Source organism: Ursus arctos, unplaced genomic scaffold, assembly GCF_023065955.2.
Source record: "Ursus arctos isolate Adak ecotype North America unplaced genomic scaffold, UrsArc2.0 scaffold_24, whole genome shotgun sequence".
In the NCBI taxonomy this organism is placed as follows: domain Eukaryota; kingdom Metazoa; phylum Chordata; class Mammalia; order Carnivora; family Ursidae; genus Ursus; species Ursus arctos.
The window spans coordinates 2,073,545-2,086,958 of record NW_026622919.1 but is presented as its reverse complement, the minus strand read 5'-3'; the positions used below and the strand labels follow the sequence as shown (position 1 = coordinate 2,086,958).

Here is a 13,414-nt window from a genome sequence, read left to right as displayed (position 1 = left end):
ACTCAGTGACAGAGCACAGGCAGTAGAGAGCTGACCGCTAACATTATTTTTCTAAGCTGATGAGTCTCTAGCTGGACAGATCAAGAGGAAAAGAAAAGACAGGGTCCACATTTGGAAAGAAAGAGTGGACATCACCACGTATCCTGTAGATGTACGTAGAAAAGAGGAGGACAGATTAATATTTTATACCAATAAATTTAACAAATTAGATGGGAAATGCCTTAAAACATACAGCTTGCCCAGAGTGACCCAGAGTGAAATAGAAAACCTGAGTAGCCCTGTATCAGAGACTTTGAATTCGTAGTTAAAAGTCTTACAGGTTGACTTGTGGAAGAGTGGATATTTTTCTTTAAAAATTATCTTACCAGCAGACTGTTTCCTGATCAGTATATGTAAACTGTTAAATCATAAATGGAAAAAAGGCATTTGGGAAGTGTTCTTCATAAAGCATGAGGCATGCAGTTGGTGCTGGAGCTGAGGAGCCAGTGTCCTGAGTCTGTCCTGCACCCTCGCCCGCCCACGCTGGGGACCCTCAGGCGGGTCCCACACCAGCGGCAGCAGCAAGGTCTCGGAACTTAGGAGAAATGCAGGTGGTTTGACCCCGCCCACGATGACAGAAACCCACCAGGGGAGGGGCCCCGAGGTCTGCGTTTAACGGCCCCCCCACCCCCACCCCCCGCCATGCTGATGCCTGCGGGTTTGAGAACTTCTGCTCTATAAATCTGGTTCTCAAATAGGATAAGACATCGGAGAAATCGGTTAGGGTCTTATCTCTTACCCAGGGGAATCATATATTTTTTTTTAATTTTGAAGCTCTTATAAAAAAAAAAAAATAGTCCCAAGTTTTCCAGCACTTCTCCTGAAGAAATAGACTCTTACTGATGGTCTTCCTTCAACTCTTGCAGACAAACCCCAAGTCCCAGAAATCCTCAGAAAAGAAAAGTCAAGTTTACAATAAAGTTAACAGCTTTTTTTTTTTTTGGACCCTGCTGTACTCTCAATATGGATAAAGTAAGACTTACAGCAAATGATAAATAGGATCTGGCACAAACATTGCTCTTTAAAATTACAAGTATATGCTTTTACAACTTTGCACTTAAAAACCTCTGCTCCATCTTTCAACGATTTCAGTAACGAACTGTATACTAGAGAAGAATGAGAACAAGAATGTCACTATTTGATAGAGAATGCGGTTTTCAAAACCAATAAATTCTATTATTTAATAATATTTATTTAGAATTACTTGTGGAGTAAATGGTTATTTAACTATAATAAAGGAAAGGCAGAAGAAGGGTCCACAAAGCCAGTGAGGCTTTAGCCTCGAGGATTTTGAGGGACCGAGCCTTGCTTGTGGCTCCCACTCTGGAGTCATTGATGGCCACACTTGGTCCAGGAGCCCGGCTCTTCGACACCTGACATTTCTGGGCTGTCACCTGCCGCTAGTGGGTGATGTGTTCAGAGAACACCCTTTGGAAAGAAGATGTGTCTTCGGCTACGTGCTCTCCTTGCAGAATGGCCACGTGCAAACCCCTTCGCAGAACAGGGGACGCGGGGTGACGCACGAGGTCGGAAGGAAGCTCACCACTCCGGGCGGCTCTCCTGGAAAGCCCTCAGGAGGAGGCTGCGTGACTGTGGCTGAGACTTCCGACACACAGTTGGACGTTTTTGGCCGAAGGTGCACTCAGAGTCTTCTCAGGTATGGGGAGGTGCTTCTTCCGAGGTGCACTGCTTCCCCTGGGAGCCAAGGGCCGCTCTCCCCGCCTCCTGTCCTGGCACCGCTGCCCCTGGAGGACAGTCTGATGAAGCGAGGGGACTTTTCTCTTTCATGTTTAATATAACCTGACAGATGAAGTGGATTGTAATGAATAAATTATCTAAAACCCATTTCAGTTTCTTTGTTTGAAACGAAAACATGGCCTTGAGTATGTTTTTCAAGAGAAAGGAGAGATGCTTTGGTGAGGAATCCTCTGAACGTGGCGCTTTGGCAGGGCAGAAACCAAACCTCTGCCCAAAGGGCCGTGGGGTGTGCAGCGGCCTCCCGCACGGAGGGGCCCTGCCCTCGTCCGGCCCGTGCAGCTGGCTCCCCTGAGGTGACGTGGGAGAAACAGCTGTGCTTTGGACGTTGGTTCTGCTCTCTGCTCCTGCCTCTGCAGGCCCGTGTGCGGGGCTGCGATTCTGGCCTGAAGCCTGGCAGACTGCCCAGGGTCTCTCTGAGATGGGACATGAGAGCTACATGCTCGTGTCCTAATACGAATTTGTGCTCAAAGGTCATTTTCCTCCGTGTGGTTTAATAGAGTTGATTTTGTCCTTCCCAGCGGGTCCAGACTCCCACGCGTCTGCGGCCTCACTCAGCTGAACACGCACAGCGGCGGTTTGAGATCAGATGGCCTCTCCTCAAAGGCAGAGGTTCTCAGCAGGAGGGGATCCCCTCAGGGCACACTGGCCATGTCCAGAGACCTTCTTGGTCCACAGGTGGGCAGGGGCGCTGCCAAACATCACGCAGTGCCTGGGGGGGGGGGCGCACCCAGTGATCGGCCCGAACGCCCCCAGTGCCAGGCTGGGAGGGTGCAGGGAGGTGCTGGCGAGTGGGCGCAGAGACCTCTAGCCACGTCCCGCTCTGGCGCAGTGCTTACCGAAGCCTTCCAGCTTTTACGGGTGATGTGTGATGCCTGTTTGCTCTAAAATGTTAGAGGAATGTGGTACATGATAGTCAGCCCTGGAGATGACCCTTTCCTCCTTCCTTTTAGTAGTTTGCGTGATTTTTGTCTTTTTAGAAAGTACAAGTAATTTCTGTTATAAAAGATTGCAAGAGAACAGAAGTGTGAAAGGAAACGGGTAGCACACCTCTGCCGAAATGCACACCTTTACGTCCCCGCCCTCAGTGGTTCGATGCTCCTCCCTGCCGTCCCGTGTCTGTGATGGACGCTTCTGAGTTCCCGTTGCAGAGCAGAGCCCAGGCGCGCATGCCTCACACACAGCCTGTGCGCTGGCTGTGCGTCGTCTGTGCGATGGTCTAAGACTTGCACTTTTTAAATCATAACAAGCCTTGGATATCTTTCCTTGTCACCACCTGTCAGTAAGCCCAGTCTTTTTAGGGCTGCCTGGTGTTCCATGTGTGGATGTACGGGTGTTCCTGTGCTTAACGGTCCTTCACGCTGGAGGTGCGAGGATCCAGGGTGAGCTGTGATGGTCCACCAGGGTCGCTGGCGCTTGCTGTGGCCTCCTCGGGACGTGGGGCCCTGGCCCCTTCCATCCAGCACTCCCCTTGTCTCCCTCTGCTCTTGTCCTCTGCGTGGTCGGAGATGTCTCACCCTGTCCACACAGGGGAGGGAGAGAGGTGAGCAGGAGGGTGGCACTGATAATTTGGACACACGGCCTCTGGTCATGTCCCATTGGCCAGCGTTTGGCTGCAAGACCAGACTAAGGTGCAGAGGAAGCTGGGAAATGTGCTCAGCGGGAACTCACATCGGTGAAGCAGGGGAAGGATAGACAGACCAGATGAGCGCCTCTTCCTGGTGGCATTTAGATAGCTGACAGGATTTCGCCAGCTGGAGTGTCCTACATCCTTGTACATACATTTCTGCATGCAGATGCCAGTGTTTCTGTAGGACGGACACCTAGAAGTCAAAGGCATGTACGTTAAAACCTGTACGTACTACCAAATTGCCTTCTAAAAGCTCTTTCTGGGTCTGGGGCTCAGTCGGTTGAGCGTCTGTCTGACTCTTGATTTTGGCTCAGGTGATGATCTCAGGGTTGTGAGATCAAGCCCTGCCTTGGGTTCCATGCTCAGCGCTCAGCAGGGAGTTGGCTTGAGATTTTCTCTCTCCCTCTGCCCCTCCTCCACACATGCGCACGCGTGCTCTCTTTCTCTCTCTCTCAAAATAGAAAAAAAGAGAAAAATTAAAAAGCTTCCTTATTTACATGCCTACCAAGGATAAACTGGTGCTTTGTTGAATGCATCCTGTCTCTTCACCGTCTGTATTTCTTTCCACTTTGTGGGATGAAGACAGATGCATAGATGGATGGTTCTCATTGTAATCTGTGTTTCCACGATTCACTAGAGCATGAAACTTTTTCTAAGCATCATTCCTGCTGCTTCTGAAAGTTGTGTGTTTGTATCCTTTGCCTGTTTTTGTGTTTCTTGTTGTTGGTCTGAGCAGAAGCTCATAGACCCGTGGACACTCTAAAACTCGTGTGTTGTGCCCAGTTTGTTCTTGAATTGCTTGTCATTGATATGTGTTTGGTCAGAATTATATAATTTTTATGTTATTATATTTCTCTTTAAGACTTCTGAGTTTTGTGAATTTTTTAAGAGGACTCTTTTGCGCCAAAATAAATAAAAATCTTTTTTTCTGTTTTTATATCTAGTTTTAAAATCTACCCTGATTTTTCTGTATGGAGAATCTCAGCAATGTTGAAGGCTAGTTAGATCTTATAGTGTCATTTACTGAGTTGTTCTTCTTCCTTCCCTGAGTTAAAATGCCACGTTCATTATAATTATATATGTGGGTCTATTTCTGGATGTTCTCTTCTGCTGATTTGTTTTTCTCGCCCTCCCTAATACCATCCTGTAATTACCATGGATTTATAGTATATTTAATATCTGGTAGTGCGGGTCCTTACTCATTATTCTTGATTTAAAAATGGGTTTGTGGGGGGTTTTTGCGCTGTTCTTGTGCATTTCTCTTCCGCACTAACTTTACAATCGGCTTGTCAAGTTGCATTAAAGAAAACTCCTCTTGGTACTCTGGGCATGCGCTGACTCGATAGACCCCTTTAGCAGCATTGCCATCTGCGGAAGCCTCCGGTGAGCGTGCTCAGGACGGCGTTTCCAAGCGTTCTCGTTCCTAGCAGTGACGACCAGCCAGCCGCAGGACGCAGGCCAGCAAGGCGTCAGCAGTGGGGTCCCTCTCGGGCTATCAGTGTCCACTCCCTCACGTGCACAGCTGGCCACCCGGACGTGGCCTCATTCTGTCTGGGTTGACTTAGACCTTGTGCTTCGCTGTGAGTTTCGAGAAAGCCTCGGCCTCGGTCATGGACTTCCCGGCGCTGCTGGGTCCTCTCGTCTCCTGCCCTGTTTCCCCGGCGCGCTCACGCAGCCCTCGTGGCAACACCAGAGGCAGCGGTGGCGGCGCAGCTGTGGGAAACACAGCCCCCGTCACTGCACGCGCGCAGCGTTGGGCTCGGCCGGCCTCGCCAGGCACGGTCGGTGCGAGGAGGGGGAGGTGAGGGAGGGCCGCTGCCGACTGTCGCCTCCGAGTGAGGGTCGTCGTCATTTCTCTAGTGAGGCCAGAACATCCCGCTCTACAGTTACCAGTCATCCCTGAGTGTTTGCAAGTGCTGAACAATACAGTGTGTCCAGCAAAACAGCGCACTTAGTGGATTCATGTTAATAAGTTTCTGTTCTGTGGTATGGGAAAATCAGAGTGCCAGATCCACTCGTATCCCTTAAGTGTCATTTCCAAGTCATCTGGAGGATTAAGTGCTTATGGGTGTCTCTGAAATACAAGGTGCAGTGGGGAAAACATGCGAATTGGAGGGCCTAGGCAGCTCCTCAGAGCATCTCCCTGGTGAGTGAGGTGCATGGCACATTCTAGGAGCTCACACAAATCACAGAGGAAGATGGCGAGCAGGGAAAGGGGCACATGCGTATCCTTTACGTGTGTAAGAGGGGGCTGTGGTGTGGTTCCCGGGGGTGGGAGAGGAAGGTAAACGGTGAAGCCCTGCTGGTAGGACACGCGGAGGGAAATCACGCTCTGGGCAGGGGCCCGTGTTCCCAGGAGACAGCCAGCCGCTGCCGAGGAGCTCTGGGTCCGGGGATGGGACTGGGGCCGCCGTCCGGCACTCACACATATGGGTACAGCGGCTCTCGGGCACATGGCGCAGGGCCTAGTCTGCTGTGATTTACCGTGTGTACGAGCAGTGACTCGGCCCTCGGTGCCACCAGGCCTGGTGTGCTGTCCCTTTCTTGTCGTACAGGGGCTGGTTGGTGGTCCTGTCCAGGGAGCGTGAGTCACGCGTGCACTGTGTTTTGTCTTCCAGAACTACACTCAGTACATCCCTCTGTCTATATATGACCTGCAGACGTGGATGGGCAGCCCATCGATATTCGTCTACGACTGCTCCAACGCCGGCTTGATCGTCAAGTCCTTCAAACAGTTCGCTTTGCAGAGGGAGCAGGAGCTGGAGGTGAGGCCCTCGCGCCCCAGGACTGGTGCTGACTGTCCTGTTTCCCCCAGGCTGGGGGGAGGGCCGACTCCGTTGTCTCAGAGCGCTTGGGGTGCCGCGGTGGATCTGGTGACAGAGAGCGTCAGAGGCACTCGGCCCGAGCCTCGGGCGCGTTTTTACATCTCATTTTACTCAGTGTCATTTTTAATCTAGACATTAATTAAGTGATAACATTAACAGAGTTGATTTGCGCTCCAGTGGTCTCTGCCTCTGAGATAAATGTTAAAATAAAGCAGACACATCGATTTTAGGAGAAACAAACCCATATCTGGGCATAGCCATCAATTCTACATCTTTGTTACTGTCGCTGTCACGCGTGTGTGCGCGTGCGTGTGTTGAAAACACCCACTAAGCTAAGTACAGAAACAAACTCAAACATTTGCCATCAGTCACTTCTGTTTGAGGAGCTGGAGAGCCAGGGCCGCGTCCTGCTCACGAAGAGACATTTCACTCGGTTGTTTTAGTTAATATTTGATGTTTGAACCAAACAGTGAATTCTGAAGAGAAATTGTAGAGGCATTTTCAATTAAGAGACCTCCATCCTGTGGTCTGTGTGAGAGCGTGGGAATAAAATATTCTGCAGCCTCGAGGGGATCATGAATTCCGATGGTGGCAGTGCAGGAAATTCTCAATTCCGGAACAAAAATGGTCCTGAGTACATGTTTCCTCAAGCCTTTTTGGGTCTATTCAATTTTAATGTATTGTTGTGCTCTTCATGTTTCATCAGAGGATGTGGCTGAAACAATCAGCAATCAAATTTGAAATTCTGTGTGGTAGAATTTAAAATTAACATGTCATGCAGTTTAATATTTTATGTTTATAAATGAAGTCCCTGTGCAGAACATTGCGTAAGAGTGACTGGTAAATACGGTGCCCTTTATCCTTGGAAATGGAGCCCAGCTCTAACGAGGCATGATTTTTGCATCCTGTAACAAGAGAAGGGGAAGACCACATTTTGTATCATCTGATTATTACCTTGCTTTTAGGCATTTCATCCACGTTTACCCAAGGGACAGGTTATCTAACAAGCACTAAAGCCTCAGAGCACCTAGAGGTGATTTGCCTTTCCTCACATCAAGTAATAAATATTGCAAAAAAGGTTTTTCTTTTTACATTTAAAATATGTAAATGAATGCCAAAGAATGCTGCCTGATTTTTATCCCGGTTCATGAGCTTCAGGGTGGTGAGGGAAAGACAGTATCTCCGTGGATCGCAGCGCGGTGGCCGCGACCTCTCCCCTTGTGCCCCGCGGAAGGCCTGAGCGCCGACTTTCCAGCACACAGTGGGTCTGCGCCGTCACCACTTCGTGCTCCCCGCGTATCGCCAAGCCTTCCTCAGCCTCGGAAACTGTTCATTTTGGGGAGCGCAACAAAAAAGATTTCCGTGCATCTTTTTTGGGAAAAAAAGGTTTAATTGACTAATTCCTCGTGGGGGAGAGCAAATGAGAAATACGTTATCTGAAGTGGCAAGTAGACGGCGTGCAAAGTTACACCATGTGTTTTATAATTAGCTCTGACGTTTATTTTCCTTCTTTTTTTTTAATTACAGTGTAGATAAGTCTTGTGTTTTGTCATCACACTTACTATGATTGGCTATTGTTCAGTTGGTCTCTTGCATAAACAGCGGAAATTAAAATGATAAAATTGGCTCCCAGCTAATATCTTCATGTTTGTTTTAGTCATTTTGTGGTGTGCTGTACAAACAGAAATCCTGTGTAGCCTCTTAGCTTTGTTCTTCTACGTAATTCTTACTCGCTCTACAGTTGGTCACATTCTTTGCCAACTTATAATACATTGTAACGGCTTCACTGGGTCAGCGATGACGTGGGCGCTGAAAGAAGTTGGCAGGTGAGAGGGTCTGTGCCGACATTAAAGATTAGAGGCTGAAAGTGATTGCACGGCGTGCACGAAGATCGTCACTCGGCCCGGAGAACCCCCAGGGCATAAACTAGCACAGGCGTGGGGGGCGGATGTTTGCAGGGGTGGCTGACGGCTTTCATCTTCTCTGTGGCACCCACCGCCTCCGTGCAGGACCAGGAGGTGTCCCCCACCCCCACTCTCAGAAGGCGCACCAAAAATTACTGCCTGCAACTAGAACCGTGTCGCGGCGGGGGGCTGGCTGGCTGTGGGCGTAGTCACCATGCAGGGCTGTGACTTTCCTGGGACGCCAACCACCTCACTAGCTGCCCTGCTTTGCCATCAGTAACGCTTTAGCGAAAAAACCCCGAGTGCTTTCCCGGGAGGAGTGGCAAGGGTGGTGGCGGGACACCTGGCTCCAGGCACACAGGTGGGCCGTGGGCTATCTGGTGACAGATGTTCAGGTGACCCCAGTCTTCCAGCCCATGCCACTGCAGGCTGTGGCCGGTGATCCCCCTTCGCCTCTTGCTTCTCTGCACCCGCTCTAGACAGTTTCCTGCCCTCCTTTTAATAAAGGCTGGGCTCATTCACCTCTCTATACCTTATACTTTCTATATAGTAAGCAGTAAGAATTGATAATAGCAAAGGTTTTCAAAACTAATAGTGATAAGAAATGTATAATGTACTAGACATTCTCATTCACACACAAAACAAAAGAGAGTTTCATTTGTAATTTAAGAAGAAATGCTACCACTTCAACTGTTTATAGGAGAGAATGTGAGTTTAATGTAAAAACAAATACAGCAGAAACCCCTTTAATTGGGATCCAGCCGCACCTGGCTGGAGAGAAGAAAGCCATCTTTTATGGACAGAAAGGGTCCAGTGGGGCAGGCTGGTCCCCAGGGGCTTTGGGGGGCTGCTGTGCTGACCAGAAAGCAGAACGGCTCATGGAAAAGCCGGGGTGAGAAAGCAGCCTCGAGAGCATTGGGACCGTCACTGCAAGTGGGCGCCGGGAGACAGAGCCGGGGGCGGGGGGGAAGGTGGCATCAGGGGAGGTGGAGAGCAGAGCTGGGCTCCCCACGCAGGGGCCGCAGCTGCCGGCACGACTTAGCTGAAGGGTACCGCCTCCCTTCCTTGTGCCGCATGTTCTGTTTGCAGAGCATTTTATGTTGCATCCCATCGTCCGTCTGTGTAGTGGAAAGAACCTGACCAGCCCCCGAACTCTGCTGGCCTGGGTGCCCGCGCGCTCTCCCTCCTGTGGGCCGTATGGGACACTGCGGAGACCGCCAGCCGCCGTTAGTTCCCCGCCTGTAACCTGACGGCTTGGGGAGAAGGAGAAGCGATTTCTCTGCGTGACCAGTTCTGGAGCCCTCACGGCTGACGGATTTGGGTGCACGCGCAGGCGAGCAGCGTGTGTCGTAGTTGCTCAGCTTTTGGGGTGTCACTGCACCTCTGCTTCCTTCGCAGACACTTCCCAGGGTCTGCACGTGTCCTCAGTGTCCTGCACGTGGCCGGGTGTCAGCGGGTAATTTGACAGTTAGGTGTATGTTGTCTTGCGGAATCTCTTCTCGTGCGGTCGGCTGTAATTCAGAGCGGCTGTGTACACTTGTCAGGGACGCCTCGCTTGAGGTAGATGTTCAGAAAATATTTACAGGTGTGGTCTTCTAAGTATGTTCACATCTAAATAAACTACCTTTAGTTGTCTTCTTTTGATGTTCCATGATTCATCGAATATGTTTGGTCTTTGCTTGACTTCATGAAATGTTAAAAGAAACAAAGAAAAAATGATTACTCTAGATTCATGAATATAATATACTATTTGCAGCCATCACAAAACTGGGAGCTTCTCCGAAGGTAAATCTAGAGTTTAATCATTTTATCTAATTTTATCTGTTTTAGAACATGCCAGGAATTGCTCAGTATTGTGGAGCACAGATCCCGGTCAGAGCCCCGGGCTGTGGTTCCAGCCCCTCTGCCTGGCTCGTTTGCTCTCACGGAGGGGGGGGGTTCCCTGCTGCTTTCCCAGCCTGGAGCCGGAGTCCACTGAGGTAACGGCCAGACACGCTCTCTTGCAGAGACCCCAGTGGCACAGGGCAGCGGAGCCTCTGGGGCAGCTGTTTCTCCAGCTGCACAAAGCAGGTAAACGTGGGGCCATCCTGGAGGAGGCTGCCAGCCCCCCCATGTCTGCACACACAGCTTGGAGGCCGGGAAGACGTGCTCACTCTCACTGCTCAGGGAAGAAGCGGAAGGTGTGCGGACTGCACAGGAGGAAATGAGGCTGGCTCTTTTTGGAGACAAAACCATGATCTGTGTTGAAATGTCAGGCTTAAGGATCTAACTGACACTTACTGAACACTGCCCCCAGTGGCAGGTGTCCCTGGAGCATTCGTTGACATATAGCATATCCTGGGTCATAAAGCAGGTCTCGACAAATATGATATACTTGAAATCCCAGAGTATTTTCTTTAACCACAGTAGAATCAACTAGAAGTCCGTGATAGAAAGACAACAGAAAAATGTCAAGACAAAAATTAACAACACATAAATCATGGGTCAGAAGTTCCTACCTGCCTCAGTCCATTTGGGCTTCGTAACAGAACAGCACAGGCTGGGGGGCTCAAGAGTGACAGAAATGCACTTCTCACAGCTCTGGAGGCTGGAGCCCAAGATGAAGGCCTTCTTTGCCGGGCCCTCTCCCTGTGTCCTCGCACGGTGGCAGGGGCTTCTCTGAGATGGGCGTGGGCCCCACTCCTGGTGGCGCCACCCCCCCAGAGCCCACCTCCCAACGCCATCACGCTGGGGTGGGGCTCACACTTTCAGGCCACAGCACCATGTCAGGAAGCTACAAAAGGAGAACCAGATGGACCCAGAGCGACCAGAAGAAAGACCAGGGTGGCTGTAAGAGCAGAAATCGCTGGGATTGAAAGCAGAGAAAGAAAACCCATGACTCAGAAAGCTGCTTCTCAGGAATGCTCAATAGCATAGACCAGCACACGGGAGGAGGGAAGAATCCAGATCCTGCAGCCATCGAGAGAACAAGAAGGGAATACCGCAGACACCTTCGTACCTCAGGCATTTGACCACTTCCCACAACGGACCAGTTCCTCCAGAACCACAAATTGCCAAACCCCCAACCAGGATGAAATAGATGATGTGACTAGTTCGATAACCACTAAAGAAGTTGAATTTGTAATTTAAAGGTCCCTGGAAAGGAAGTCTTCAGGCGCAGGCGGCTTCACTGGAGAGCCCCACCAACATCTGGAGAAGCATCCACACCAGGTGTGCACGAAGCTCGTCCGGCAGATGGAAAGGGAGGGGACTTTGTTAACCCTGGGACACACAGGACAAAAGGAAAAAGTAAAACACCACAAACCACTGTCTCTCACACACCTAGATGCAGAAATCCTCAAGCAAGTAATAGCAGATCAGTTCTAGCGATCTCTAAAAGGAATTATGCTCGCTGACTGAGTGGGATTATTCCAGCTATCCAAGTCTGGCTTAATAGTTAAAAAATCAATGAATGGGATCCATCCCTCCGACGGAGTAGAGAAGAAAGACCGTATGACCCAGTCAGTTGACGCAAAAAAGGATTTGACAAAATCCAGCACACTTTCATGTTAAGAACAATACCTCTTGGCAAACCAGGGAAAGGGCGGACCTTCTTCAGCTAGATGAAGAGCGTCTCTGAAGAGCCTGTTGCCGTCCTCATGCTTACGGTAGGAGACTGAGATCGAAACGGGGCAGGGCTGTCCCCCTCCCCCCCCCCCCCCCCCCCCGTTCTCACTGCACACAGTGCTGGCAGTCCTGGCCGGCACCTGACGCAGGAGAAGGACATCAGCCCTCACCTGGGAGATGACATCAAAATCAGCGAGGCACGCTTCACGCACCAAGATGGCAAAAATAGAACCGGCGGGTGACTCTCAGAGCTGGCAAGATCGTGGCAGACTCAGAGCCCTCACACGCTGGCAGGAACGTAAGGCAGTGTGGCCACTTGGAAAACGGCCTGCCGGTTCCTCACCTGTGAGACTCAGAGCCGCTGTGCGACCCAGTGATTCCACTCCTGGCTTGTACCCAAGAGAATTGAAAACATATGTTCACACAGAAACGTGCGCACACGTGTTCATAGCAGCACTATTCGCAAAGCCAAAAAATGGGAATTCTCTTCTTGAAGTGGAAGGCTGCAGAATTCCTCGGTGCCTCCTGTCCTTCCCTTGGTGGCCGTGTAGGAGTCATTGGGGGTGGGATTTGGTTGCAGGTTTGAACCAGGCATCCTCACTGGGGTATGGAATGATTCTAGAGCACGCTATTAACTGTTCAGTCGCCAACAGCAAAGGCTTCACACAGTGCACGGCCCATTCGGGGGCGCTCTCCGGGTGATCCTGACAATCTCGCTATAAACGGGCTCTTTTCTGCCCTGTGATGGGCGGCTCTGTGAGTTCCTGGGCATCAGGGAGGCCTTCGTCCAACAAGAATAAGTCCTGCCCTCCTGGACAGCAGATCGTCCCCAGCCGTGGGTACCACGGAGCTGTTAAGTTGCTACTTAGCATTTGATAGAAACTTATGTAAGTTATTTATGAGAAATTACTGCTGCTTTTAGCTGCTGGTTTTAGTACAGTTGTCTGTCACGTGATAGAGGCTGCATCACTTTCTGGAAGGAGCTGGGTCAGCAGTACACGGAGTCCTTTACAGATCTCGGTCTGTCTGCATTTTGCAAGATGTCCACAGTAAAGCAGGCCTTGGTGAGTTGAGTATAGAAGCTGCTAGAATCCGAGTTAGTACCAGGTAGATGTTACTCTCACAGATGCACCTGTTAAAGGCCCCTGAAGTTATCAGTGCTTTCATCTCTTTATGAAAGAGTGTCTCGTGCATGTGTGTGTGTCCATGGGAAAAAGAAGCAGCACGATGTCAGAGTTCATCGAGGAAATGAGAGATGCAGGCGTGCCCCCAGCAGCCCCAGCTGCAGTGCTTCTGGGATGAGTGCTTCCTGGCCCGCACCAGCTCCGCGTGGCCCTCACCATGTGTTTGAGTCTCTGGATTCCCCGGGAGAAACCCCCGTGGGTGAAGGTGCGTGTTGGGCATGCCCTTCGGGGTGCGTGTTAGCTCCCAGCTGGTGCCGTTCGTGTCTGTTCTGGGCGGCTTTTCAGAGTTCTCTGAGTCGCTGGTGGTTACCATACATGCAGGCTGTTTCCAAAGAGTAGGTTCGATGAAAAGGTCAATATCTTAGATGAATACAAAACCAAAACAATGTGTGAGAAATAATCATCCATTAAGATAGATGTTTGTCTTCCTAGGTTAGGGAGCCTGAAAAACAGTGATTCGTTAGTGGAATC

The 13,414-nt window shown here is 50.4% G+C and overlaps 1 protein-coding gene across 6 annotated transcripts in view; it reads left to right on the top strand.

Moving 5' to 3' along the window:
- Positions 1 to 13,414, top strand: part of RPTOR (regulatory associated protein of MTOR complex 1) — a 329,837-nt gene that overhangs the window by 142,575 nt on the left and 173,848 nt on the right. For all 6 annotated transcript variants that reach the window (XM_026483938.4, XM_057317686.1, XM_048227109.2 and 3 more), the window contains one exon: positions 6,043 to 6,189. In XM_026483938.4, the coding sequence (XP_026339723.2) occupies positions 6,043 to 6,189 (147 nt within the window). The remainder of the gene's footprint in view (positions 1 to 6,042; positions 6,190 to 13,414) is intronic.